This window comes from Haliaeetus leucocephalus, unplaced genomic scaffold (assembly GCF_000737465.1).
Source record: "Haliaeetus leucocephalus isolate CR32 unplaced genomic scaffold, Haliaeetus_leucocephalus-4.0 Scaffold306, whole genome shotgun sequence".
Taxonomy (NCBI): Eukaryota; Metazoa; Chordata; class Aves; order Accipitriformes; family Accipitridae; genus Haliaeetus; species Haliaeetus leucocephalus.
In genome coordinates this window covers 289,429-315,826 of record NW_010972742.1, presented here as the reverse complement: position 1 = coordinate 315,826, position 26,398 = coordinate 289,429, and the positions used below count along the sequence as shown (strand labels likewise).

Below are 26,398 nucleotides of genomic sequence, written 5' to 3'. Positions count from 1 at the left end.
AGCCCGCTGTGCGCCGGGGCCGTCGCTGCCGACCCCCCCGGCCCCCCCAGCCCCGAGGCGGCTCCCGCGGCCAGCCCGGCATCTCGGGCTTGTCCTGCCGGCGGGTGTGCCGGGGGTACCCCCCCCTTCCCCCGGGGTCCCCAGTACGGCGTTAGACCCCCGCTGCCGGCCGGATCCCCGGTAACCCCCCCGCTGCCCTATTTTTCATGCCAAGCCCGTGTTCCAGATTTCCCGTGGTAGCATCTCCAGGGGCTTCCACGGGCAGCTGCCCGTGGCTCCTGTCGCTCACCCATCAGATGAGCGCAGAGCCAAAGGCACTTCTCCCTGGAGGGCTTGGAGCTGTGTGCTGCTTATAAAGTCACTGCTGAACTTTGGAAGACTGTTGGTGAACATATTTAGAGTCCGGGCTTCAGAACTGATCTCCTTAGTCCCTTAGCAGCAAAGTGCTTAAATGTGTGCTTTTGCTGTGCACACAGGAGAGTCCCATTGAGAGCAAAGAGATTACTCACTGCTGGCAGTGTCGGTGCCGAGAGACAGCTTTAGGACTTGTTTGCATTGGAGAGCACATTGCCAGTTTCCATGTTTGTATCTTTACATACCCATATCTACAACTTTACGAGATTTTCTACAGCCATGCACTCAGGCTTTCCCTCCACCGGCCCAGAGCTGGTGCAGCGGGGGCTCAGCGGCCGAGTCCTGATGTTGGGCAGCTCTCCAGGATGGCTGTGTGGTACTGAGCTGCGTGTTCAGGCACTGCTCATGGAGGCTGGATTTACTGGTCTGCAGGATCTGTTCTGGTGCTGTATTCCTGCGGGCTTTAAAAGAAATGAGAAAAGCTGCCAGTGATGTGACACTGTTTAACGATGCAATTTATGATGGCTTTTTTATTTAGTTAATGCAGATAAAGAGGCTCTGCTAACTTGCCTGTCTATTAATATCACACATCTGTATATGTTTTATGATTAATTATTCTGTATCCTGGAAACAAATGTTAAACTGAGACCTTGAGTTCTTTAAGAAGAACTGAGAATTATTTTGATAGGATACTACCCAGGACAGGTATTTCAGATAGAGTCATTTTCTCTTTTTTGAATCAAGACTTTCAGAGGAAAGCAGCCTTGTCTGAGAGCTAAGTTTCTGCAGAATGCTTTTGTCTCTGTAATGCATCCCTAGTAATACTTTGTTTATTCTAGCAAAAGGTGAAAGCTTTCCAGCTGGTCAGCATGTTTAGGAGAGACTCAAGACTTGATTCGTGGTTTTTCAGCCTTCTGGTGAGTTTTACAGTAATTTTTATAATTTGAGTATTTGAGATAATATTAATGCTTTATATGAACGTTACAAAACATCCTCTCCAACAGGTCAGTACTCTGTCCAGGAGTCTCTTTGCCTTTGCAGCCCTTGCCAAGAATCAGACTTCTAAAGGTTAGTGTTTTTATCAGCACTGCTGTATGTTTTTACAAGCAATATTCAGCATAGAGAAACAATGCATAAAAAGGTGTCCAGTGGCAGAAACAAAGGTAAAGAAACTTCTTCTGATACCCTGTTTTGTGCCTGAAATTATATTTGTTTAGCTAATTGTTTGCTTGGCTAACTGTGAAATTACTGTCTAAAATCAGTTAAGTACTGCTCAGCTGCTAGTCTTTGTGCTGCTGCAAACAAAACAGATTATTTTGCTCTTGCAAATTGCATCTGCAAATGCAGGAGCTGGTAGGAGCTGGGAAATTGGAATGAAATGAGAAAATTTGGTTGTACATAACTGCTTTGAACAAGCTACCCTGAGGGCAATCCCTAGGCGTACCACAGTGAGCTTTTTCTTCGGACTGAGCTCAGCATGGTTTTGTGTGTCCCACAGAAGTGTGCCCAGCTCCAGCCCTAGGCCAGCGATTCAGTTTGTGAGTGGACTCACAGATGTCCCTCATTTTAGGTCCAATATAGTCTGGACTTTTCTGTCACGCTGTGCCCACTGAACATCCGGAGGGCTGGATACGGAAATGAGCTCCTGCCTTCAGCTTCTCCAGGGTGCACCAGGCAGTATTTGTAAATACTTGGGGATGCTGCAAGAGAATGACCCTGTAGTGTACATGGCACAAAAGTGGGTCGGAGAGGCTTTCTGTTTCTCCACGTTACATGTGTCTTTCTCCAGGTTTTGCTCCTGTCACGATTGAGACCTCAAGACACATGTATGAATATGTGGCCACTGCTTTGGACTGGTGGCATGCAGACAGATACTGCGAACAACGCTTTTCCCAGTTGCTTTTTGAACCCCAAGACAGTGAGCGAGCTTCCTTCAGCAAACTGCTGCAGTCCCACAGCATCAGAGGTTCTGTCTGGCTAAATGAAAGGGATGGTTTCCTGCACAAACCAAAATGGAGACGTGAGTATAAGTGGGCTTGGACTATTGGGAGACATGTTCACTGCTGGATCTTTTTCATCCTGAAAAATTAATCTGACTAGAAAAGTCGCCACTTGTTTTTCATTGTCACTGTGGTAACACCTAGGACCTCTAGTTACAAGCTAGAACTGGCAGCATGAACAACAGTGATCCCAGCACATCAGCTGGTCACTGTCAAGATTTTTTAATGCATTGCAACAGATGGGGGTTGCAAAGTTTCTCCTCTGCTCTGTCCTCCTATACCATCTCGCTGTAAAGCAGGTCTGGCTTTGCTCAGCCTCACCATTTGTGACCTGCGGGTCCTGCAGAGCAACGGTATTAGAGACAGGACCAGGAGAACGTGTGCTCCCCAGCAGCAAGGCACCACATGGCAGATGCCTCAAAAGTCTTATTTGACTGTGCTTTTCGTTGCTGTAGCATGGGATGCTTGGGAACATGCTGTTCCTTCCATACTCATTGTTTGCAATCCTATTTGCTAGAAAACTAAGTTTCTGGAAACTACACTTGCTGAAATGATGCAATCTCAGCTTGCCTGCCTTCCTGATCCCCTCCAGGTACGGGGGAAGCAGAAGCCTTGCTGCATGCTTACAGGATGTCCTTGCCTGCCCGGTCCATGAGTTCTTAGCTTGAGTAGGAGGCCAGACCCAATACATCATCCCAATGGAAGATGATCAGGCTTTGGCCCATGCTTCTTCCTTTATGTTGGCTGAAATTTCTCTTTCTAGGGGACCACAGTGTACCAGTCCTGGTATTCAGAGACAAAACAGACACAAAATATGTGAAGGTGCTCTCTGACTTCCCAGCACTGCCTGCTGTCACAGCCTGTGCCCACCTCCAATGGGACACCAGGACCCAGGAGATTGCTACCATCTTCTCCTATGCTGTGCCGGCTTTTATTAATGAGTTCCAGCTCCGTGGCTTTGTTGACGAGGAAGGCTTTGTTCGATTTGCTCTCATAGTCCACGGGCACCATTCGCCATACCTGCCCGTGTTCCGCGCTGATGGACGGTGGCATCACTTCTGCGTGACCTGGCAGCAGGAAAACGGGACCTGGGCCATCTATGCTGATGGTAAAAGGAGAGCCTCTGCCAGCGGTTTGTGTGCTGTGGGGCCGTCTGCCCCCCAGGCCATCTACGGCCAGGGGACTTTCATAATTGGGCAGGATCAAGATTCCCTGGGGGGCACCTTCAGGGAGAAAGAGTCCTTCAGTGGGAACATCACTGACTTGCACATCTGGCAGAAAGTCCTCAGTGCGGAACAGATTGAGAAAGTTCGGTCATGCTGGGTGGTAGAGCAAGACCTTGTATTTGGGTGGAGCTCAAACGCTCTGGAGGTTGAAAGCACCGTTCAGGAGGTGACTGCACAGTTCCTTTGCCCAGGTAAGTCTCGTTACCCTCGCTGCTTCAGCTCCCTTCTGCAGCAGGGGGTCAGCATGCAGGGATAGTCCGAGAAGCCAGTCCCATCCCTAGGGAATTTGGTGCAGTTTCTGGAATGATGCTTCTCCTTCAGGAAGGAGAGCAGAAGCACATTCTGAGCTGGGCTGGGCAGTTTAGAAATTGTACTTAAAGGCACAGTCATGACTAAACCCTTGGTCATTGAAGACCCCTGCAATGACCCTAGCAATGACAGCTGTTCAGAAGTCCTGGGCTAATTACAGGCTTTCTCGTCTACTGAGAGAAATGGCTTACTTGTCAGTGATGCTGTTTCCTGGGATTTGCACACGCAGTGCTTCGATGCTGTGCTGGGAGGAGGGATTCAGTCTCTCAGCCAGACTGGCGTGTCATTACTGATAAATCACGAACTCAGGACCTGGCACTGCCACCTCCTCTGAGTTCCTTCTGGAGGGGATTTACCGGGTGGGTCAGGAGCCGTTTCTGACCCCAGTCCCTGCTGTGCTCTGGCTCTGGGGCTGCTCCAGGAGCAGTCCACAGCTTTTGTCTTCAACAGGGTTTGTGGATTGCTTGCAGGAAACATGATACTTGCTGGGGATGGCGTGTCTGTGGGGGACCTGGGCCTTCTGTTTGTGTGTGTTTCCACAGGGCCTGTTGAGGAATGCCGAGTTTTTGAAGTTGGCAGCAGTGGATTCAGTTACACATCTTGTTTGCAGTCTTTGCCTTTTATCTGTCGCTACAGAAAGGGTACAGCATGTTATTTGTTTATTCATTACTTCCATGGCATTCACTCCTGGAGGTCCTCGCTAGGATGATGGCCAGTGATGGGAAGGCCTTGTGTCTGCTCTGAAGCGATCACGTGCAAAACCTGCTGTAGCTGTGGTTTTGCTTCAGTTGCATGTGCTCTGACAGGTTATTTTGCTATTCTCCAGTTAAGCAGTGGCTGTACACATTACATGGCTTCTGGATGCAATGCTGTAGAGTGCCTTCCAATCCAGGCATCTCCAGACTTGTTGGCCAGGGGGACATGGGGAGGAGGCAGAAAAGAAGTGTTAGACTGTCTCTCCAGGTGGGATCTTGTACTAGAAATAAAATATAGCTGTGAAGTTTCCTTGCCCTGACTGTCCTACAAACTTACCCACTATCTGAGGACCATTCCCAAGGCTCCCAGGCTTTGAACATGGCATGTATTTACCATGCTGCTAGACACCACAGCAATGGTTATGCTTTTGTTTTATTCTCAGATGCATACTGGCAACTGAAAAAAGCTCAGCTGGAATCCAGCCATTCGCTTGTCAGCCGTGTGAACACACTTGCAGAGAGGACTGTGGTGAGTCCTGCAGTCCCAGCGCTGGCATCTGACACCAGGAGCAGGCAGGAGCTGTTGGGGTGGAGTTGCTGGCACCTACTGGTGTTTGAGGCCAGCAGTTATGCCTGTGGCCTTTTCTGAGCTGCTGTTGGAGAGTGTGACCAATACAGCTGTAACTCATAGTGTGATCAAACAAGCAAAGTGTTGCTTCAGATTGACTCGTCTCACTGAGGTTGAGAGGCTGGACAAGAGAGTTCAAAATGTCAAGGCTGATCTCCTTCCCCTAAGAGAAGCCTGGGTGGCCAGGCAGGTGTCCTCACACCAGCGAGGGCATGCAGGGCTCTGCACTGAACTAAAACATCTTTTCCATGGCAGATTCCTGAGAACTTCTTCACAAGCAACATCCAAGACATGAACCTCTCTGTTGCTCTTGGTGCTCTTGATGTCTTGGCAACTGTTCTGAGGGAAGGAGAGACACCCGTGCTGGAGTCGTCTGACCTCCTTGCAGTGCTTCAGTTACTAAAGCAAGTTTCTGATGTGGAAGTCCAGGAGGGAGAGGAGCTGGAGATGTTGGAGCAATTGGGGCAGTATTACGTGGAAGTGACTGAGTTAATCCTGGAAGAGCAGAATATTGAAACGTGGTCATCAGTCAGCCAGGTAACGGTGTCACGAGCAGTCTGGCCACAGTGTGCCACATCTGTTCATCTTGTTGTGTGTGCAGCTTCTTGGCCTGCTGTATGACCACAGGCTGAGGACCTGTCCTTGCCTGGTCACATGTAGTCTTTCTGGCTGTATTCTGGAGCTTGTGAAAATGCTGCAAGCATGGGCACGGAGCCTCTTTGCCAGCTCAGATAAGGGCCATCTGCCTTACTGTTGCCTCATTTGTTGGAGATGCAAACAAGTTCTTCTGCAAACAAGTGCAGTCAAGTGGTGCCTTCCTTGCAAATCCCTCCAGTGGTTGTCTCTGCTCTCTTCAAGCTTCTCCACTTTGTCAGCCTGGATTTACAGGATTACACACAGTTTGCAGATTCCTGGTGCTTTGTAGATTCCTTGCTCCCACATCGTGCTGTCTCTGGCAGGGCAATGCCCTTCACTTTATAGTTTGTTCTATTTTCCATGGGTGGGCTGCCAAGGAGCTAACTGTCATCAGCCCCCACGCTGTTCAAAACACCCTCAGGCTTTGCGTGAGGGATTTACATCATCCCACCCCTGTTAGGATTTTCTCCATTAGCTTCTTCCCTTCTCGCATGGGTCTTTTGTGTCTGTTGTATGGTCTGCACTTTCCACCCGTCTTTGGGAAATGTGTGACAGCATCTGGCCTGGCCAGTGCTCCAGGAACCAAGCCAGGGACCTCCAGAGTCGAAAGGATGCTGAATAGTTCAGAGTTTACCTCATCGCTTAGAGTTGCTTGGGTCTCTGTGGCCACAATTACTCACAGCTTCTCGATAGTGGCATAAAACCAGCTCTGGCCCAGCGTAGCTGGTGCAGCAGATATATCTGCTGAAGGAGAAAGGGTTTGAGTTTGTGTAGTGCAGGGGTGGCACTTGTGTTGCCCAACACATGCAGGACCTTGAGTAAAGGGGCCAGTCACCTGCTACCCTTCCAGCAGTGGAGTCTATTTCTGGGTGAAACTTTTTCCAGAAACAGAGGAAGCAGCTGTTCTACAGCTTTGCAAAACCAGGAGTCAGATCTAAAAATCTACTTTCTTTCCAGAAGCTTATTTAGTTATTTATTTCCATGTTGGTTTAATGGCTTTTTATAAAGACCAGCAAGTTTCCCTCATTGCCAGTCTCATCTCCTTGCTGAAGGAACCAGGAACATCCTTTAGTGAAGAAAACAAAGAAAAGCAAAGGAAAAGCCTTGAGTCCCAACTTCTCTTTTTCTGCCAAGGGCCAAGCATTTAAGAAAACTTGTGTGAGCTGTGGGAAGTGTGAGCTGGCAGTGCAGGTGCTGATTTCCATTGTTCTCTCCATGTTTACAGGTTATCAGAGGGCCTATGGCTGTTGTTGAGCTCTGCGACAGAATGGTGTCACACTTAGCCCCACTGCTGACTGCAGGGAGGACGAAGATCACGATCCAGCATGGCAATGTCGGTGAGTGGCACTGGCAGAGCTGGGGGAGAGCATCTCACTGGGACGCAGCTTAGTCATCCCATCTGGTTCCCAGTGCAAGTCCACTCCTGGCACCTCTCCTCTTGCTAACCCTACAGCCTTCTACCCATTTTCTCTGTGCAGAAGTGTTACAGTGTGGGAGAATCTCTCACACTGTGGATTGTAAGGGGATTGTAAGAAACATCTGGGTGCAGGAGACAAACTGAGCCCAGATGCACATGGTTTGCACTGAAGGGGATCTGTCTGCTGCTGCGGGTCTTGGCTGGGCTTATAATGTCCCTGTGGTACTTTGCTGTAGCAGTAGCTCTGGAGGAAGACTGAATCCTGGTTCAGTACCTGATTTTACCCCTCCACAGGGATGGAGGTCAGGAAGCTGGAGCTGAGCAGGCAGGAGCTGAGCAGTCAGGCGTACCTGGTCCAGAGCCCCAAGAAAGGCAGGCATGACCTCATTGAAGTTCCCACAGAAGAAGTGCAAAGACTGAAAGCCAGAGGTAGGTTATGACACCTGTGCTTCCCTGGGTCTCCCCTTGGCACTTGTGCAGCATCCTCCTTAACGGCACAAACTCTTTACCCTGCACACATGCAGTCTGGAAAGATGTGGGGAGGAGACGCTGCTGGCGAAAGGGAGATGGGCTGTGGGGGAGAGATTATCTACAGCCTCTCTACAGACACAGCTTGGAGCTGTGGGTTCCCTGGACCCCCAGTATCACACCTCTAGATTAGGGCAGCGGTGCTGAAGCCTGGGCTGCTCAGAGCTGCCCTGTGGGCTTGCACCCGTCCTGCAATGCTCTATCCCTCCAGGTCTCCGCAGAGTCATGGTGAAGAACATGTGGTTTGGCTACGGCTCCCTGCAGCGCTGCCTGTCCAGCGCTGGCAGCAGTGCTGTCTTCCAGGACGTGCCTGCCTCTGACGGAGGACAGAAGTGAGTGAAACAAAAGCCCCTCCGCACCCCAGGGCTGCCCTCTTAGCACCACAGGAGAATTCCTTTCCAAGTCTGCGCTGAGTCTCTCGGTGCCTCTCTTTTGGGGTCACCTCCACCCTGCTCCATCCCATCCCGCTTGTCCTTGTCCCTGCTTTCTCCAACACGTGTTTGGAGATCGGACAATGGAAAGGGGCTCCCGAACCAGTGCTTTGTGGAGGCAGGGGCTGCCTGTGGTGTCCCTTGTGCGTGCCTCTGGTTCCCCCGAGGTGATCTGCTCTGCTGGGAGGTGGCTGGGGACGGAGCCTGCGGGGCTGCTGCAGGGTCCCCTCCGGCTGGTGCCGAAGCTGCTGGAGCCGGGGTGCTTCTGCAGATGGTGGCTCGCAGAAGTGGTGGGAGGCAGAGCCCTGCTGCTCTCCGGGGAGCTCGCTGAACACTAGGTGGGGATGGCAGCCCGCACATCCCGGCGCACACGCAGCTCCTGGTGCACCTTTGGCTCAGCCATGGTGCTGCTCAGCTGGCAACCACTTAGGATGCTCCAGTGCCTCCTCTGTACGGTCACCTCCTGCGGTTACGGGAGGAATAGTGGTGGTTTCTGTTTGCCAGGTAGTCTCAAGTACCTTCTGCCCTGTGCCCAGGCCCTTTGCTGGTGGCACTGAAGCACTCCAGAAGTGGCTCCGGATCTCTCCAGCTGTCTTGTATGACGTGAGATCCTGTTTTCTGAGCACGTCTGGTGGTTCCTGTGCCTGTGAGCGGCATGCTTTCCCTGACAGGTACCTGAGCACCACGGTGGGCACTGCTGTGATCTCATCTGCTCTGCTCAGCGACTACCAGGAGATCAGCACGTCCGTGCGCTACCGCCTGCAGCACCGTGTCCAGGTACCCCGAGGAGGGGCTGTACTGCCCATCCACCTCCCCTGCCAGCGGCATCGCGCAGCCGGACCCGGCAGGCTGTGCCCAGCCTTGGCTCAAGGCCTCCAGTGCTCTTGGACTTAAGGGTGTCCCATGCCCAGGTCTCTCACCTTGACTCCTTTTTCCTTGGGGAGGTGTTTGTCCTTGTCCTGGTTTCGGCTGGGATAGAGTTAACTGTCTTCCTAGTAGCTGGTACAGTGCTATGTTTTGAGTTCAACATGAGAAGAATGTTGATAACACTGATGATTTCAGTTGTTGCTGAGTAATGTTTAGTCTAAAGTCAAGGATTTTTCAGCTTCTCATGCCCAGACAGTGATAAAGCCGGAGGGGCACAAGAAGTTGGCACAGGACACAGCCAGGGCAGCTGACCCAAACTGGCCAACGGGGTATTCCGTACCATGTGATGTCATGCCCAGTATATAAACTGGGGGGAGTGCGGGTGGAGGGATCGCCGCTCAGGGACTAACTGGGCGTCTGTCAGGAGGGTGGTGAGCAATTGCACTGTGCATAATTTGTACATTCCAATCCTTTTATTATTACTGTTGTCATTTTATTAGTATTATCATTATCATTATTAGTTTCTTCTTTTCTGTTCTATTAAACCGTTCTTATCTCAACCCACAAGTTTTACTTCTTTTCCCGATTTTCTCCCCCATCCCACTGGGGCGGCGGGGGGAGTGAGTGAGCGGCTGCGTGGTGCTTAGTTGCTGGCTGGGGTTAAACCATGACAGTCCTGTGCTGACAGACTTTGTTGCAGCCTAGTGAGTGAGCTGCATCAGTCTGCATACAGTACGTGCATGGCTGTGTGATCTCTTCTTCTCCCTCTCTGCCTGCAGGACCTGCCCGATAAGCTGGTGGGGCCCATCTGTGCCTTCTGGAACTTCAGCCTCAGGTGCTTTGTTTCAGTTCAAGTCCCTAGATTTATGAGCTTTTATTTCCACTGGAAAACCAAACATAACAATATAAATGTAATGGTAAGAGTAGGGATCTGTAATTCTTTGCCTGCTTTGCATGCTGGCATCCTCTATCTGCTGGAGTAGAGCGTTCTCCTGGGAAGATTTCCTTTGGGAAAGCCACTCATGAGCAAGTGACCTTTAATGAGGTATATACAATGAAAATGGAAAGCCCTAGTTAATTATGATAGTTGCCTGCAACAAAGAAGGGTTGGTCCAAGATATATAGCCCAACAGACATGCAGGACTCCCGGCCTCATACATACTGCTTGGCATTGAGATGTGTTTTTACTGAATGTCACCACAGTGAGAGCACTGAAACTGTAATATATTATGGGTTGGTAACTAAGTCATTCAAGTGCAAAAAAACTCCTTAGAGTCCCAGCCTTGTAACAGGCATGAATGGTTTGGGGAAGGTGGGAAAAGGGTGTTTTCAGAAGCAGCTGGTTACTGCACAAACAGCTCCACTAGCCCTGCTCTGAATTTGATCTTCCCTTGGTACCGAGGCAGGCTCAGAGGAGCTGTGGTGGCAGTGAGGACAGAGCTGACCCACCACAGCCTTGGTCCCTGCACAGGGAATTCAGATCTGGAGCTTTGCTGGCTGCCCAGGCAGCGGAGAGCAGCTGGCTGGCTGGAGACAGGCTGGCTTGTCCTGAAGATCAAGAGTCCGGTGGAACCGCACAGGGTACATGGCAGGCCAAGCTGATGGAGAGGATTAGACGTGCCTGGTCCAGTGATGCTCTCAGTTAATGTGCTGTAAAACGAGCTCTTCCCAGAGCTGTGCAATTACTGAGTTCTGTTTAAAGCAGTGATGGCTGAACTGTGCTTTTTAACGCACACTTTGATACTAGACGTATTTTCTCGTGCATGCCTGATGGATAAGGCAAACCTGCTGAGACGCAGGATGAGCCAAAAGGAAGTCCATATGAAAACCTGTCTCTGATACCCTCTTCTTCTTCCTTTCAACTCTGCTTCTTCTGGGAGAATGAAATTCCCTTAACACCTTGGCTTTCTGTTGAAGTGGATGGTAATTTCCATATGTTTTCTCTGTTTTTTTGCTGCATGTTAGCCCAGATGCTGGTGGGATGTGGTCCACAGCTGGCTGCTCTGTGGTGACATCTCTCCCGGACTCCACTACCTGTTTTTGCAACCACACCACAAATTTTGCTGTCCTGCTGCAGGTGTACGAGATGCAGGTAAGCGAGGAGCCTTTCTCTGCCACTCTGTGGACTGGATGCCAGCACTGTGAGCAGTCTGTGGTTAATTTGTGGGGGTTTTGTGTCTTCTGTTGTTTCATGATTGGAGCAGAGGACCACCAAGGAGGAGCTCACACTGCAGACTTTGACTTTTATTGGATGTGGAGTTTCATTCTGTGCCTTGATAGTTACCTTCATTTTATTCTTGGCAGTTGGGTAAGAAAAGTCCAGACAGTTGTAGCCTTCTCTGTATTATTTGTTTGCTGTTTTGCTTCAGAACAAGTATACAACCAAGGTATCCTTTGTCAGTGTGGGGTGATGCGGTAGAGGCTGGGGAGCTGCACTGGTGGTCAGTAGCAGTAGGGAGGGAGGGGAGCGGTTGCTGTTGGCTAGGGAGGGGGTGCAGTGCTGGTTGTTTCTGTGGAGATGCTTGTGTGAGCTGTGCACACACCTGAGTGTCCGTGGAAAGATTTTTATCAGTGGCTAATAATGTTTACCATAAAAGCTGCTCTGCTAGAGTTAATTTTTATGAAATAAATGGAGCAAAGCCTATTTCTTCAATTGCCAACCCTTCTGTGTCACTTGGCAAGCACAGAGATCTGCCTTGTGAGCGCAGCAGTGGCTCCCTCCACCTCCTCCTTGCTGCCTGTTCCTTGGAGCACTGGCCAAGGTCTGAGCAGCCGTACCCGAGCGCATCCCCAGCACCAAGGGCGTGCACACCAGGGCAGTCCCCTGCCTCGTTGGACTGTCGTCTCTGCAGTGAGTAGCAGAGAGATGGCAGGTCACCCAGGCAGGTCTGCACAGCCCAGCAAGGACTAGTGAGAACACATGCACCCTTTCATTTGACTGCAGCTGAGGTCTTCCTCTCTCCTTCCTCAGTGTCCCCAAGAGTGAACGAACAACCGTGCACAAGAATCTGATCTTTGCATTAGCTGCAGCAGAAGCTCTGCTCATGTTCAGTGAACTGGCCAAGACCAACCAGGTAAGCTCACCAGAAAGTGTCCTGTTCAGCCAGCAGAACCAGGCCTGCTCAAGCATTACTGTCGGGGCAAACAGAACAGAAGCGTAATCCCATTTATTAATGTTTTGTTAATTACCTGTAACTTGCATCTAGGAAAGAATTGTGTCTCTGTGTTTGGAGATATGCATATATGCATTGTGCAATCTCTCAGGAAAATTCACCTCTTTTTTCTGACAGTTTGTTTTTGACAAAAAAATCCTTCAGGAAATTTAAGTAGTTATAAACCAGCAACATACAGTTCTGTCCCTTTCTGTGTCCTCTTTCACATCCCGGGGCTGGATCAAGCAGCTCTGAGATGAGAGACCTGCAAGGAAGGTCCAAGAACTGCAGGAAAAGATGCTATCAGTTCCCTCTTCTGTTGTTTGAGATGGTCACACAGATGAAATGAGTGTGAGCTGCAGCAGTTGGACTATTCATGTGTTTCAATTTTAAGAACTCTTCCTGGTGCTTGTGGATGTTTAAATGCATTTCTGCACATTCCGCAGCATAAATTGCAGGCTGCTCTCTTCTTCCTGATCAGACGCACTCAGAAGCTCCCAGAGGACTCCTCCTCCTGAAACAGTGTGTGATTTCTCTTCTCTCCAGGTGGTGTGTTTCATGGTCACTGCCTGCCTTCATCTCTTCTTCATGGCAGCCTTTTCATGGATGCTGGTAGAGGGGCTTCTCCTGTGGAGCAAAGTGGTAGCGGTCAACATGAGTGAAGACAGGAGAATGAAGTTCTACTATGTGACAGGCTGGGGTATCTACAGACTCCTCTGCTTTGGCCACTCAGAAAAATGTGTCAATTTTTGGCTAGCAAAAGTTTCAGTAGGAGAGCTCCCCGAATGTTTGGTTTGATTCAATATGAGAGCCGGGTGTCACTACTCTGCAGAGGCTTTCTTACCTTTTATGTGTCAAATTGCCAGTCTTAGAATATAAGTTTAAAAGCATTTCTGTTATTTTTCTAAATCCAAGAGTACAATACAAAAAAATGGAGGAGGAAGTTTATGGTAAGTTCTTGTTCTTGGAGAGCATTACTACTGTCTGATAGCAATTAAAATATAAATATGTTCCTGACTAAGCACCCTTTATTCTGAGTGAGCCCTTTAGGGACATAGAATTCATTTGAATAAGCTGAAATTCATATCAGGGAAGACCCTCTTTAGGTCAGTGCTCCTTGCAAAACACACACATAGTTGGACATTGGGTCCAACTGGTTCAAGTATTTTGGATTGGTTTACGTCTTTGATTGTCCATTTTGTTAAAAAAGCAATCTGAGGAGTAAATTGCTTTGATCAGGACTCAGGACTTGGAATGCTTTATACCTAGGAGAGTGATGCTGACAGCGTATAAATCTGGCCTTGCAGAGCTGGGACAGATTTCAGCTGCAGTAAATTGATGTTGCTCGTGGGGTTTCAGAGGCTAAGCTGGCTCATGCCGGAGCGTGTCTGGTCATGGGGGTTTTGAAGCAATTGTCTAGAGCACAGCTGACCTGCATGGGACATCTCTGGTTTTCCTGGGGTTTAATCTGTGGTTTTTTTCTGTAGGCCTTCCAGTCGTTATCGTGGGTGTGACGCTTGCAACTTCCTTTAACAAGTATGTGGCAGACAACCATTGCTGGCTGAACATTCAGACCAATGTCATCTGGGCCTTTGTTGGGCCTGTTCTCTTCATCCTGGCAGTAAGTGCCAAAACCTGCCAGGAAGGCATGATTCCTTCGTGTCTGGTTTTAGGAAAGCATTGCAGAGTCAGGGGTGTCAGCACGTCTCTAGCTAAGGTGCTTGCTCGCAGGGCTCATTGTGCCTGCTCCTTTTATAGGAGAATTTTTGTTATGTTTTATATATACTTTCACAACACAAATAAATCTCTTTAACCAAAGCGGCTTTTTTATAGAAATAAGTGCTTTAACAAAATTTTGCTGACCAGTTCTTGTTTTGGCTGTTAAATTAGAAATGTAGATAAATGTGTAGGTTGACTGTGACATTGCCTTAACTAAAGGTCTGATTTTAACATGGGAACATGTACATCCTTTAAGTAGTGTCAGTATCATTAGACAACTGTAGCAGAAAAAGGTGCAATGTTTAAGGGGTCTAAAGTAAACACTTAACAGGGAAAACACTCTGTAGAAGTTTTGCGGTAAGTTTTATAGATTTCATACTTGTGTGGATAGCTCTATGAAGTATTTTACTCACAGCTTTCTCAGGAGTGATATGTTTCTCCCTAAGTTCTGACGCTCAGTTGTTGAGTTCCCAGCAGAAAAGTCTCACCCCACTGGAGCTGAGATTACAGAAAGTTACTGGGTCCAATGGCTCTTCTCTGACAGGTGAACACCTTTGTGCTGTTCCGGGTGGTGATGGTGACTGTGTCCAGTGCTCGCAGGAGATCAAAGATGCTGACGCCCAACAGCAGCCTGGAGAACCAGATTGGAATACAGATATGGTGAGCAGGGAAGTGGCTGGTTCTCCCAGCTGTGCCTGCTCTGGGTATGAAATGGTGGAATTACTGTTAAGCTGAGAGTCTTTGCCTTGGCAAAGTGAAAGACCATGAGTTGGGGGAGTCAGGGTAGAAAGGATTTTCTCCTCCAGGGCAACTGTGCATCACCCAGAGGTAGTCTGTCTGTTCTAATGTCTAAGCCCAGCCAGCACTTTCAGCCTGGGGAACCCAGTACTGGATGCCCACATCTGCACTTGCACTCCTAATTCTCAACACTTTGGGACAGGAGACCCTTGGCAGCACCTGCTGAAATCAAAGCTACCCTGGGCCCATTGGCATCGCGAGGAGCAGCAATTTGGGTCTGGGAATGGCTGGTGTGAGCACATCCCCGTCGTCTGCAGTGGTGATAGTGTGTGTGGGAACGCGGATCACACTGCTGATCCCACTGCCGAGCTGTCTGCCCCTTCGCTAACATCAGCCCGCCGTGTGCTGGCAGGCAAGCAGGCATCCTGTAAAACATCACCATAGGGAAGTGAGGTAGCAGCTTGGGGTGTTTCAGGGAACCCAGGGACCCAATTGGGTGCCCAGTTTCCATGGAATTTTATAGAGCTCTGAGCTGCAGAAGCAGCTCCTCTCCACTTTGCAGAACATTGCAGTTTGAAGGGCTCATAACTGAATTTATCTCACACCTGTCCCATCCTTAGCACTTGTCTGCGCCCCTCAGCAGGATGCCAGCTGTAGAGAGTGCAGGGGTTTCGGCTATTTGCCGTTGTAAAAGGCATTTTCTGTATGACTTTGGGACTTGGTGGATTGAAAGTAACGCTGGTGGGTATTAAATACATGGGGAAGGAGAGGCAGTGTGAACTTCTGTAATCAGTCAATATAGAGAGACCTCTAAAAAACTGCTGCTTGAGTCATTATTTTATCATCCTCTGTGAATCTTTATTGTTGTTAGCTGGCGCCGGATACCCGTGCTAGACACACATTGTTCTCCTGTATCATAAATAAATTTTCCCAAACTTACAGAAGCACGAAGATAGGGCATTGCTGGAGGGCAGGGTGACATCCATATGCTAATAAAACAAATACAGAAGCCCTCCTTGTAGCAGCAGTTAGGGGGAAAATAGCTGTTTTCTCATGGCTAATGACGTCAAAGAGCTCCCTTCTTGCTAACTCTCAGTGATAAATAAAGAGCAGGACTGGCACGGTGGGGGCCAGGAGGTGAAATGTTTGGGTTTTCCCCTCTTAACTAATTTTGTTTGCAAAGGGATTTGTTCCATAGCTACCACCTTGGGTGCCTCTTGGTGGACACATTGTTTGAAAGGCATCTCCAGACTTTCAATTCTTATAAACTGCAAGATACGGGCCAGGATGCTCCTAAACCCGTGGAGCTCTTTCCAAGGCAGATCCACTCATGTGTTCTGTAACCTAGTGCAGATGCCCCAGGCAGATCATGGCAAGACCCTGGGCAGGGTTTGCAGAGCCAGGAAGGACGTTTGGCAGGCTGGAGGGGGCTTTGCCAGGACACCCTGGGCTCAGGGGCATGGGGCACGACAGAGACCCCCGTGGAGAGCTGCTGGCTGGGAGGTGGGTGCCAGTGCACAGTATTTCGGCTTTGAAATGCCCCCAGGTAACTCTGAGCTCTTCTTCCTGACAGGGCCACAGCCAAGCCCATCCTGGTGCTGCTGCCCGTGCTGGGGCTGACCTGGGTGTGTGGGGTCCTTGTCCACCTCAGCATCATTTGGGCCTATGTCTTCATTGTGCTGAACTCCCTCCAGGTGAGTCCTGTACCAGGTGGATCCTCACATCACAGCCAAGCAGGTATCTGCGGTTTCTTGTGCTTCAGTGTACTCTACCTGTCCTAATAGTCAGGGATATTTGTCAGCTCTGAAGCCCAATCCAGCTTTCCCAAGCCGCTGTGCTGTTTTGTCTGAGGAAACTAAGTTCATGCTCCCAAGATATGAAATACAGCTCTGGAGACCTTGTTTGTCTAATGGCCCTTCGGCACCAGTCTCTGGAGTGTCTTACTGGTGCCATAGCTTTCCAGTTCAAATCTTGTTTCTCATGTTAGATTTTCTGACATTACCATGGTTTCAAAATGACACTTCCAAACTGACATGCTTGTAGGGAACTTCATTACAGTTTTGATTTGGTCATTTAATGGATAATTCAAATGGTAACTGTCCAGTTTAATGGGGCAGACATCCCAGCTGCTATCTGAGCCTTTCCTACAGGGTAGGGATGGGCTGTGTGTGCCAGCCTCCCTGTCAGAATAGGGCTGTTCACAGAGAGTGTTTCAAAGGTCACTTCCAGCCATAGTGTGCTTGATTGCTGCTTACATGCTGTGTGTTCTAGGATGAGTGTTTTTCATCTGGTTCACATTCATACATACTTAGAGGTTGTGTCCTAAGAACTGTACAGGCAGAACCACCGTCCCTTTGCCTGGAAGTCAGCTTTATTGCAGGGAGACGAGGGAAGAAGAATTAAGAACCAAGGACTGAAAATATTTACCCCTAAAATCTGTACTGTCTGCAGCCATGCAGCCACTCTCCAGGGATGCTCCCAGTGCCCAGTGACAGGTGCACTGAAATCTGATGGGATGCAGGAGTGAGTGTTAGGTGGAACAGATTGAGATGCGGGCTGGTGATCAGAGCCTCGCACGGGGAGGCTGGAAGTGTGTGTGCTGTTTCTAGTTCTGACTTGCAAGACCTTGGGTGAGTCATGTCGTCTCCTTCAGCCTCTTCGTTCTTCTTCAGGTAGCATCTGGCTACATTTTTAAGGCTGTTTGCTTGTCTTGGTGTCTTCCAGGGCCATGGCTGTGACTCCTGAATGCTATCATACTTCAGAGTCATGTTGTTAATATGGTAGTATTAACAGGGATCTCTGCAGGACAGAAAGTAACCCTGGTGTGTAAAGTTATACTTAATATTTGCTTCTAAGTTTACTGGTTTCATCAAAAGAGTTTCAAACTTTACCCAGCCTGTATGTGGTTAAGAGAGCAAAGCAAATTGTATTAGTCACAGGAGCCAGGAGTGCTCAGTTCTGCACTGAGGTAGAACAGTTCCCAGGACCTCAGGATATCTGAAACTCAGGGACACATGGTGACAAAAAGTCCCAGAACATGTGCTTGCCACCTGTGATTCAAAGCCCTTGTTGGCAGAAGCTTTCCAAACCTCCAGAGAAAGCAGCTGTAGATGGAGCTAGAGAAGCACTGAACACCACTGCTCCTGACAGGGGGGGGGGGGGGCGGAATTGGTCCCAAGGGAACGGTGGAGCTCTCTGCAGGCAGGCACTTACTAGGCTGGGAGCCAGCGGCGGGGAGGGGGGGCACGCAGGGACTGGGTCCAACCCCTGGGGCTGAGACTGTGGCAGTACAGGTGGTGCCTGGCAGTACCCGCACCCTCAGTCCTGTCCCTTTGCGCTGGGTATTCACAGATGTATTTTTCGGAATCCCTTACCCAGTGCTTGAGGACAAATCCTACTCCAGGGAATCCGAGAGAGCAACTGGGAACTACCCTCCAAACCATTGGGATCCGAAGAGTTCTCCACCCCCCATCTCCCTTTTTTCTTTGGATTCAGTAGAAATTGGCTCCCGCTGTAGCTTTCACTTACGGAGCAGCAGAGTTCGCAGTGCTTCCCTCTGGCATACTTGGCCGGTTTCAGTGTAGCATTGGCCCAGCTCTCCAAGGGTGCAACGCAGGCGTTATCACCGCGTGCACAAGATGGGTGGTTGCTCCAGGGATATTCTGCCTGTGGCTGGCGCAGGTCCAGCAGCCGGGCGCTGCTCACGCACATCCGTCGGCTCTCAGATGGGGATGTTCCAAGGCCAGACAAGGGCTGCCTCTCCGCATCTCTGCTATTAAGGATATCAGAAGGGTGGCAGGAGGCCTGTCCTAACTGTAGTTAAACATAGCATCAGTTCTCCTTGCCTCCTCATGCCATGCTTAGGTTATTGAGCAGAAGAGAACTCCAAGCTCAGTGCTGTGAAGAGTTGAGGTGAGCAGAGCTGAGAACAGCACCAGCATCTTTTCATTCACAGAAAAAACCATTTCTTAGCTTGGGTGAACTCCATCAACATCAGCAGAAAGGCAGATCAGAGCACAGCGTCCCAGCACCACCCTGGCAGTCTTCCTCTGCCTTGCTTCAGTGTTTGTGCTGTAAAAACATGAATACGTATATCACAGCAGAGGGGTCCTGCTGAGGATCTCAGGCTTGGATAGCCTTCAGGAGAGCTGCTTTCCAGTAGCACTCAGGGCTGCTCTTCGCTCTGCAACCCAGCACTGGCAAGGGAAATCCCATGACAAGTTCCCTGGTTCAGTGACTGCTAATACCCCTTGACTGTGGCCTGACAAGGTCAGCACCCAGCCTACATCCTCCATGGCTCACTCAGCCTTTGCTTCATCGCTGGTGCCAGCAGAGGGGCTGTGGGATGCTGGCTGTCATAGCGTGGATGCTGGGTGTATGGGGTTTTTGAGAGACAAGGAATAACTCCTGAAATGAATAAATGTGTCCTCTGGATGATACATCTCCCGAGACTCTCTCTCACAAACCATGACAATGTCCACCTTGGGTGATATAGGAGCTGAGGCGTTTGCTGGATCAGGATTTGTTTTCTTCCCTTGCTTTCTAAGTTATTGCTGCTTTTGTTTTTCTTCTTTCTCCTAAAGCTCAGTAGGAGCTGTGGCTGTTGTGTGGATGGACAGTCGAGGGTTTGCCCATGAATATGCTGTGCTTGTTTGCCTCTGTCCCTTCATTACCGAGTTCAGGTCAATTTGCAGATTACCCCAGAGGAGAAATGCTGGTGGGAAGCTGTGGAATTGAGAGAAAGCAGGGACAAAGCCTGCTACATTTCAGCCCCTTTGCTGACTGTCTTATGGTTGCCTTGGAATTTCCTTTAAGGTAGCGTGCTTCTTCATGCATGAATCTTGTGCAGGAAAGTTTTGCTGTTGTGGTTGTTTGTTTGTTTGACCGCTTTCTGTTTATCTGTGGAAACCGAAGCCTGTCTTCAAGGTTACTCTGTGTGTCGACACCAAACATGACAATTCCTTCTCCAACCAGGCAGCACAGGAATTCAGCCGAGTGACTGAAAAGCAACAGGGAGCTGTGCTGTGCCAGAGGTGGCTGCGGTGGCTGCCCCGCAGGTTGGTGAGCCGGCGGCATCGCCCTCCCTCCAGCCCACGGTTTTGGAGGTAGCAGCACCAACACCCTGCCAAGCACCCAGTGCTGGGAGGTGGTGCCTGCTCTTAAGAAACAGTGTAGGTAAAACCTGCTGGCTTCATTTGGACTTGTGGAGCTGGAAGGATGGTCCTGAGGCTGGCTCGAGGCAGGGACTTACAGACCCACTCACCCGTCTCCAGCGAGAGGGGAGCAGGAGATGGCATTGCTCCCAGCTGGGGTGTGCGGACCACAGCAGGATGTGGTTGCTGGACAGACGGACACCAGGCAGGAGCATCCATCCTGCTCTGCGGGTCCCGGCACGTGCCGTGCTCTCGCCTGCGGCCACCCAGCGCCTGCCCAGCCGTGAGCAGGGGGCTGCAGGGGCCGGGGTGTTGCAGTCCCCGCTGGGAGAAGATGGCGCGCAGGCAGAAGCGCAGGCAGAAGCGCAGGCAGGAACGCAGGCAGGAGCGGGCTCCACCAGAGCCACAACTCTGCTTCCGCCTGCTGCTGCAGCTGGGCCTCCTCTCCTTCCTTGCTCTCCTCCCAGCCGACCTCGCCGCTCCCCCCCCCCCATGCTCATCCAGAATGATTATTTCAAGGAAGACCTGCCTTGGCAGCCTGACCAGAAATCTGGTCTGGGGGAGTGACCAGCATTGCTGGCTGAAGGACAGGTCATGGCACGGCGCCAGCGTACTGCTACCATTACGCCTGCCAAGAGCTTGCAGATGAAGAGCAAGGCTCATTGAAGACAAGATGGATTACTTTTCTTGCTGCAGCTGATTTATCTAGCTGCGATAACAAACACCCCACAGATATAACATAAATCTGGTGGGCCAGATAGGGCTGCCTTAAGGACGAAATCGTTGGTCTGGAGCTGTAATTAGCCCCAGGCTGTGGCCTCCAGGCAATGCTCGCTCCGGCCCTGCCCTGGGCATTTTCCCTGAGCACATCCCTCACCGGCCCCAGGCGTGTAGCTGTGGCTGAGCGTTTGGTCGTGGCAGAACGTGGCGTTGCTCGCTGATCTCTGGTGTGTGCACGCAACAGTGCCGGTTCGGCGAGTAGGGAGAGGGTAGCCAAGGCTGTGCTGCTGGAGCACCAGCGTGCCAGCAGGAAGGATTGTACAGACTGGGAGTGAGCAAAGCCTCTGGGTCCATACCGCACTGAGTTTGGGTCAGAGGGTCCATCCTGTTAACGCTGTGGTCTGTCACTGCATGGAACAGAGGAACTGTTCCCGGCATCATACTGCACTTGGTCTGTGGGAGGCTGGCAACCCCCGCCCCGGGTTTGATGCTGGGTGGGAATGGAGGTCTGCTTCCCAGATCTCAGTTCCCCTAGCAATTAATTCCTGGTGGTTTCTGCTTCTGAGGTCTGAAGGAGGTGTTTTCTGGGGGATTTTGCGTGCACAAGTGAATGGGAGTGCGGGAGAGCTTTGGGCTCAGGAAGCCAAGTGCCCAGTGAGAGATGCCTGCTCCCCCCAAATGAAATGGATGGAGAGGAGAAGGAAGAGGGACTGGAGCAGGGACCGTCTCTCCTTTGGGGTCTCTGTGAAGAGCCTGGTCTCAAGTGTGATTTTAAGGAAGGTCCTCCCTGCCCAGCTGTCCCTGGCTGTGCGATGCCCACTGTCTGTGCCTCTGCCCCTTAGCCCGGTCCTCACCCATTCTAGTGCTCATCAAACTCATTTCTTCCCATGCAAATTAGCACAACCCAGCTGTATATCTCTAACCCTTCCTGTGCTCTCTCCTTTTCAGGGCCTGTACATATTCCTGGTCTATGCAATCTACAACAGCGAGGTAAGAGATGCCCCTGGCTGGGGCTCAGTCACTCGTCACAGCAACTGTTTATTAGCAGTCAAGGGGGTAGCTGGGGTTGTTGTCGGTGCAACAGGCAGTATAGGTCCAACTGTGCTTCTGGAACAGTAGTTGCTTTTTCCCCATGACTTGCTGGAGGATCTCTTGCTCTGCTAGAGCTGCTGTGGCCCTCTCTAATGTCCTTGCTCTTCTCCAGGTGAGGAATGCCATCCAGAGGATGAAGGACAAGAAGAAAGCACTCTCATTCACAGTAAGTTGCAAGGAAGCCCTGCTGCCCCCTTCATTCATCATGTACCTATCAGAGGAGGGACCTAGACATATGTTTGGTCTGCTTTGACAAGATGATGTTGGAAAGAAGTAATTTTTAAAATTTTTTGTCTCCCTTCTTTGCAGTCCTGTTGGACAGTGCAGACCCAAAGATATCTACCCTGATTAGGCAGCAGCCTGCTGTACCAGGTTGGGAATGGGAGTCGAAGTCCCAAGTCCCAGGGGCCACAGATTAAATCAATCTTTAAAATTGGACCTGGATCTAGCAGACTCACGTTGCAGTTTTCACTGTCCTATATCTCTTCCCTGTCATTACAGAACTGCTCTCATCCCATCAACTACTTATCAAGTCCAAGAAACACAGCCTCTTGGGAGACAGGGAAACTGAGTCCTTCTGCAGCTGAGAGTGCCTTGTCAAGCCCTGTGCAGAAAGACCCCCCAGTGAAGAACATCACCAACAAAGGTAAAGAGAGTTGTCGTTGCTGTTGGCCCAGGCTATGTGATGATACCACAGTAAAATGTTATTCCCAAGGCCTGAATTTTAGTACATGTTCACTTGGCACTGCGTTAACTCATTTGCACACTGTGCCTATGTGAGCACTTGGGGTCTGGTGCTGCAAATGCAGCATGGGATGAAGGATTCCCAGGAAAGGCAGGGACTGCATGCATGTGGATCTCAGAGGGGTCAGGTTCACGCCTGCAGGCTGGCTGGGTGTGGACAGGGGGTCTCATCACTGTGTTACACAGCATTGCATTCTCCGGAGGCAAGAATCCATGTTTGTGTCTTAAAATGAATTTTCTGGAGAAGGAGAGGCAAAGGTGGCAGTAGGAAATAGGGTTTTTAGCTTCAGAGAAAAAAGGTGTTGCATGCTCCAACCAGTTTGTGGGTGCAATTATGCAGGTAACTTGTTTGGTCCTTTGCTTCAGTGGGAGATACTTAGGGACATAAAGCACTGAGTTCTTGGTAAAGCATGAATATTTCTACTCTCTCTCTAGTCCCCAAACTCATTGTGCTCTTTCACCCCCTAGGAAATTTTGGAGCCAAAATTCCCATGGGGATTTCATCAATTATGTCACCTGAGAGACCGGTATGTAATGTCTTGTTATTCTTCCACCTTCATCCATATACAGAGCATAATAGTTATGTAGGAATGGTGTCCAGCAAGGGGCCGGGACTCAGGACACCTGGTAGCGTTACCAGCTGTGGCACAAATTCAGTGTTTTGTGTTGAGCAAGTCCCAGAAGCTGCCTGACTCATCCACCCTGTGTGCAGACCCTGTGCCGATCCCCTCGGTCCCAGGGCATTACAGAAGTTGCTGAGTGTTGGTGAGGGACCAGGCAGCGTGTTAGCACAGCCTGCCTGCTCTCCTCCTGAGGACCAGCCCGGACACATGGCCTGTTTATCAAAACCGAGGAGGTTTTGATACTCATCCTGAAGACTCTGGTGTATTAAAATACATACTCGTTATTAGCAGCATATTGATTTAAGTCATTTAAATCATTGGAGATGCATGTTTTCGTGCCCATAGTGGCCCCTCCTGGTCGTCAAGCCAGATGCAACTGAGTGTTTGCCATCTTCTGTAGGAGCATAAGATGGAGAGCAAGGTGGGCTGGCAGGCAGGAGCTCCTGGCTAGTGACCTGCCGTGGCTGTGCTGGGAGGGCAGGGCTTGGCTCAGGAGGCAATGGCCCAGGCTGGGGCAGGCGGCAGTGGGCAACAGGGGAGAGTGCGAGTTCTGGGGGCAGGAGAGGAGGAGGCCCCCGGGTGGCTGATGTCCAGGGTGAGAGCTCTTCCCTGAGCCGATGGGGAACCAGCCCCGCTGCCGCGCCGGGAGGGTGATTGTCGCAGGGGCGTGCATGGACAGAAGGAGCCAGTGGATTTGAGCCAGTAAAGCACCAAGCGGAGGTCGGTACGGATCAAGGCAGGAGACTTCCCCCAGGGAGAGCAAGTTAAAATTAGGCAGCAGGGGCTTGCTGGCCCCGTGGTGGGTGAGCCGCATCCATCCAGGGAGGGCTGGCTGGGTTGTGCTGCCTGCAGGAGTGAGTCTGATGTAAAGCTCAGCAAGGCATGGCCTAAAGTAGGGAACAATTTAAATTTTACTACTCTGATACCACTTCCATCTCCCACTATTGAAATGATCATCAGTCCTTGTGCACTTGACATACAAGTGCTGTAATTTCCTCAGAATAAAATCCAACACTACTTTCATGAGTCTCTCACTGAAGGATCTCTCTCTCCCTCTCTAATATTTATCCTTTGAAAACCTGTGTCACATAGACAGCTCTTATTTATCCAATAGATAATACTTCTATAGCTGGCATATCGTTTTGAAGCCACTCAATAAAATCCATATTTTCATCTCTCATGATTTATATTGTGGTTAATGCCGTTCCTCCCCTCGTGCTGAATGCCGACTGGGATTCATTCGCAGGTGATGCTTTTCTCAGCCAGCCAGGTGCTGGCTGTGTAAACCGGGACCAGGGCTAAGCTCCTGGCACCAGATATGAGACGTGGGCCAAAGGGATTAGCCCGGGGGCCTGAGTTTCCTAAGGCAGGGAGCATTAGGAGGCAGTAGATCTCCTAAATGCCAAGGCTGTGGCATTTCCTAGCAGGCAAAGACAGAAAGCGCTTTCCTCCCTGTGAGGGTCATTGAGGACTTTGCTGTATCTTTGCTGCTTAAACATTGCATTTTGATATACTTGTTTCCTTTCTCACTAATGTGGATGCAGCAAAAGGTGAGGCTGATGCCAGTGCCTGCCTGGGGAGAGGGGGCACAGCCCCGCTGCCTGCACGGATCTGTGCTGTGTCAGCGTGGCTGGCTCTCGGTGCTCCCTCGGCGTTGGTGTGAGCCCCGCGGTGCCGAGCTGGCCGGGGGATTTTTCCATCCGAGCCCCATCTTCACCGCAGAGGTGGTTGGCACAGCTGGGCCCCCGTTGGTGCTACCCTCCGCTGGATAGGTGCTGCTTTCTGTGCTCGTTAGTTATATAAGTCAGTGCTGTTTTTCCTGCTCCCTGGCTAAATGAGTCATGGCACTCGCTGGAGGAGCGGTGAATTAAGAATGTCACTGGCAGCTGCACAATGGTTTGGATGAAGAGAAGATGCTACTTAAAAACGTTTGAAAACACTTAAAATGACAAAACACTGAGCGAGTGAAGATACAAACACAGACGAGATGTTCTTTGTGTTTCAGCTTTTTTAAATGTTGTTTGGTGATATTTATTGCTTTTGGGCTGGGAGCAGGAATTTCACACCTCACAGAGCATTAACCATCACATAAACGCAGGGTGCAGGCTTGTGCGTGCTCTTTCCACCACAGCCCAGGGGGGAGAAAGTTCTCTTTCCTCTTTTCCTGGATTTTCCTGTGGTCTCCAGGATGGTGTCCGGCCCGCTGGGTCACCCCCGGGACTGGAGGGGTCCCTGGAAAGGGTGTGCGGAGCGGGGCACCAGCTCACTGCCCAGGCGCTGCCGAGAGGTGCAGCTGTGTCCAGGGACACGCTGCAAGGTGTCCATCCCTCAGGGAGCGGGATGAAGGCTCCAGTTCCCAGCCTGTGCGGTGGCTCAGTGGGAGGGAGAGTGCGGTGTGGTGGCTGGGTGCTGGGGGAGCCCTGCCTGGCCCCGGGGAGCGTGGCGGGGGGTTGTCAGCAGCAAAGCAATCAGACCTGTACCTTCTGCTAACAAATGTTCTCCCCTCTTTCAGGCTGTAGAGCTGACAGCGTTCAAATCCTCAGGTAACATTTGCTTACGTCGTTTTCTTTAATTTTTTGTTACTGCTGATACTGGTTTCTGTGGTTGCATGGTGGAGTGCTGCCCAGAGGGCAGGTGATTTTTGCTCAGGCTTCAAGAAGCTTTTTATTTCCAAACTGCCCTGATCGGTGCAGTCCTGGCAAGGCTGTTGGGAGATCCGTGTCCCCCCTGAACAGATGAGGGAGAGGGGGAGTAATGACACCCAGCAGTTCTGCCAGTGCTGCCTGCACTGCCTTTCCCCGCAGCACTGGTGGCTCAGCCCAGGGAGGGAACCTGAGCACCCTGCAGCGTTCAGCCAAGGGTGCCCATCTCAGGGCACCCGCCTGGTTTCTCCTGTGTCTCTGCACCTTTCTTGCTGCCGCTTCGTGTCCGCAGTTTGTTGCACAGCGGCTCCCTCCACGATAGCGAAGCTGCAGGTCGCAGGGCTTGGCAGGCAGCAGAGGGACAGGGGATACCTGCAGGTACCTGATGCTGAGCTCTCCGGCTGCGCACCCCAGCGTGGCCGGTCCTCGAGGCGCAGCAGGGACCGGCATGCCTCGCTGCTTGGCAAGACCTGGGCTGCTTTCAGGGGTGGCAACATCCCTGTGCTGCCACAGGGTATTTTAAAGCAGCAGCTGCTGCAGAAAGCGCTGGCGGGTGTCAGGAGTGCCCTGCTCCCAAAGAAGGGAAGCCAGGGGAGGTGGGGTGTTCAGACGGGGCTGGATTTATGAGCTTAAAAGCAGCCATTTAGCTTCTTCTGTTTCAGGTTGTAGAAAGGCCAATGTCACCATGGAGGTGGGTAGAATTAAAACCAGAAATCCCTCCTAA

At 50.7% G+C, this 26,398-nt stretch overlaps 1 protein-coding gene across 1 annotated transcript; it reads left to right on the top strand.

Annotated features, from left to right (window-relative positions):
- Positions 1 to 1,223: 1,223 nt before the first annotated feature.
- Positions 1,224 to 26,398, top strand: GPR144 (G protein-coupled receptor 144). The gene is made up of 25 exons (XM_010571086.1): positions 1,224 to 1,271; positions 1,359 to 1,422; positions 2,144 to 2,374; positions 3,118 to 3,771; positions 4,432 to 4,530; positions 5,028 to 5,113; positions 5,468 to 5,749; positions 7,074 to 7,185; positions 7,560 to 7,694; positions 8,005 to 8,125; positions 8,896 to 9,001; positions 9,871 to 9,926; positions 11,057 to 11,183; positions 11,296 to 11,399; positions 12,063 to 12,165; positions 12,790 to 12,943; positions 13,731 to 13,864; positions 14,507 to 14,622; positions 16,274 to 16,394; positions 21,522 to 21,563; positions 21,778 to 21,831; positions 22,167 to 22,311; positions 22,878 to 22,936; positions 25,545 to 25,575; positions 26,337 to 26,398. Exons 1-25 carry the CDS (start codon positions 1,224 to 1,226, stop codon positions 26,396 to 26,398), a joined length of 3,246 nt encoding a protein of 1,081 aa, XP_010569388.1.

Coding starts and splice junctions, on each gene's coding strand:
- GPR144 (XM_010571086.1), top strand. CDS start 1,224: ATGTTTAGGAGAGACTCAAGACTTGATTCGTGGTTTTTCAGCCTTCTG. Junction 1,423..2,143: donor CAAGAATCAGACTTCTAAAG/GTTAGTGTTTTT, acceptor GTCTTTCTCCAG/GTTTTGCTCCTGTCACGATT. Junction 11,400..12,062: donor ATTTTATTCTTGGCAGTTGG/GTAAGAAAAGTC, acceptor CTCCTTCCTCAG/TGTCCCCAAGAGTGAACGAA.